At 40.5% G+C, this 2,425-nt stretch overlaps 1 protein-coding gene across 1 annotated transcript in view; it reads left to right on the top strand.

Moving 5' to 3' along the window:
- Positions 1-66: 66 nt before the first annotated feature.
- Positions 67-2,425, top strand: part of LOC101854215 (serine/threonine-protein phosphatase PGAM5, mitochondrial) — a 13,493-nt gene continuing 11,134 nt past the window's right edge. The window contains exon 1 of the mRNA XM_035973228.1: positions 67-271. Within this exon, the coding sequence (XP_035829121.1) occupies positions 84-271 (188 nt within the window). The 5' untranslated portion in view covers positions 67-83. The remainder of the gene's footprint in view (positions 272-2,425) is intronic.

Below are 2,425 nucleotides of genomic sequence, written 5' to 3'. Positions count from 1 at the left end.
TATCATGATTCTTACATTACACGATGGAGCTAAAAGACGAAATCCGAAGTACACGATAGTCGAGCATTATCAAAATAACCGTCATGGACGACAGACGAAAGATTTTTCGTCGGCTTGCAACATTTTCAAACGTAGCGAAGCGTGCGCTGAAAGTTGTTGCTGTTGTTTTCGTGGGAGTTGTTGTCTACAAATGGAAAGGGGAAAATGTACTTCATGCCTCTTGGACAACAAGTTACGAACCAAGTGTCCGTTGGGACACAAATTGGGATCGGTAAGACAGTGGGACTGGGACTGAAGTGAAGGGCCACCTCTATTCTCACCCGGAGTGAGAATAGTGCAGGCGAGTCTTGTGGCTATTCTCACCCGGTGCGCGTTCACCAAATTTTGCGTTCAACCTAAACCACAGAATTCTACACTGTGATAACAGAAAAATTGTAGAATTCTGTGCCATGAACAAACGTTCCATTACAACTGTAGCCTACTAAAAGTGTACGCCCAATTTTGTCTGTGGGCAGTGGAGAGAGAAAGAGAAAGAGGAGTAGCGCGAGACACGGCGTCACTTTTAGCCCGATTCTGTTACTTTTAGTTCGCGTGACTCAGCAGCCTGCCGGAGCTCCCCGGCTCGGGGTCACGGGGTTAATGAGCCCTGAGGCCACTTTGCCGGTGTCGGTCGAGAAGTTCGCATTTTTGACTACGGAGTGTATACAGACCCGGTAACCGGGAACCAAGTCACGAGGTATACACACCCGGTAGGGGAACTCTTTTGTGATTTCGGAAAGTTTCAGCGCCCAGACCCGGTAGTGTATGTGTTTGTGTGTGTGTGTGTGTGTGTGTGTGAGAGAGAGAGAGAAAGAGAGAGCAGGGGGAAGTGCTAGATGACATGTCCCAGTTGGCAGGAGGGAACAAGAGAAAGATAGAGTTGGAAATAGGTGGGAGTGGGGAGAAAGAAAGAGAGAGACAAAGAAAAAGAATGCGAGCGGTACACAGAGACAGAAGAGAGAGAGAGAGAGAGAGAGACTGCTCGATTGAAATTATGACATTGTTTTCTTTTCTTCAAATTGTGATTCCTCCAACTCCAAAACAGAGGAAAAACAATCGTTCATCGAAAAGACATCCGCAATCTTCATTTAGAGATCTAGATCTAGAATCTAGATCTAGGCTAGCCTCGTAACTAGATCAATGATTTATGTCTGTCTGTCTAGATCAAGGAGCGTAGAACTTTTTTAATCTCCTTGGTCTAGATCTAGACCTAGGCCATAGATCTAGAAGAACCTGGGTCTACCCTGAGCCAAGAGGGCGCTGAAACTTTCCAAAATCACAAAAGAGTTCCTCTACCGGGTGTGTATATTTTGTGACTTTGTTCCCGGTTACCGGGTCTGTATACACTGCCTTTTGACTATACTTCTTCCCCATCCCACACAGCAAACACGCGAATGTACTAAAAGCTCAATGTCTTGAGATTTATTCTGCGTTAGAATGGTTAGTTTTTGTTCTAGACAAGTGTTTGTAGAGTACCTAATTTGTCCTATTTTAGTTACAAAGTTATGAATAGATGATTGTTATTTTAAAAAAGGCACGACAGATCTCTCCAAATTCTGTGTTAAACTGACTACGAATATCATGTCTTTTACCATGAGAAATCTTAAATCTGCGGTAGTAGTAATAGTCAAGTTATAAGAGAAGAAAGATGCACATCTGCATATTTTAACTAAAGACGATCAGCGTTAGCTCTTATTTTACTATTAAACAAGAGAAAGTTACTCTGCGTTTGTTCATGAATCATGCTGTGTCTGTGGCAGCCTGCATACAACTAAAAAGATATAATATAAGCGATTTAAAAAACCACAAAACTGTGTAAATATATGGGTAGAGATAAACTTCTTGTATGGAATAAAAATAATGACAGCTAAAACATTCATTCTTAGTTTTTGTGTAGGAAATATGCGCGGACACAATTATGAATGTAAAGAAATCAGTCACATTGTCAGTTATTGCAAATGGTCATAGAAACGTAAAAAAAGCTGGAAAAGTCTGGTGCTGATTCAGTGTCCCTGGAAAGCTAGAAATTATTCTTATAACCCAATTACGAGAAGTCATCCCTATTATTCAGTCAACTTACAAAACCTAGACTTAGCGTTTTAAGAAAAGTAAGCAATTTCTGGAGTGTAACAGATACTGTTCGTACGTATTAGATCTACGTTGAAGATATATTCTAGCACTAAAATCGATTTGTACTTTTCATTGAGAAACTTCATGATAACTTTTATAAACTTTCGAGAAAATATGCGAATATTCATGATTATATTAGACTCATAAAGTTGTATTTGGAGGAATTACTTCATGAGCATTTGCCAAAAGGTGGGATGCCTGGGTGTGACAAATGAGGTCCAAAATCAACTTTATGTAATAATTCTTTAATCACCCA

The sequence above is a fragment of the Aplysia californica genome, unplaced genomic scaffold (genome assembly GCF_000002075.1).
Source record: "Aplysia californica isolate F4 #8 unplaced genomic scaffold, AplCal3.0 scaffold01069, whole genome shotgun sequence".
Taxonomy (NCBI): domain Eukaryota; kingdom Metazoa; phylum Mollusca; class Gastropoda; order Aplysiida; family Aplysiidae; genus Aplysia; species Aplysia californica.
Note: the sequence above shows the minus strand (reverse complement) of the source record. Positions and strands in the feature narration are given on the sequence as shown.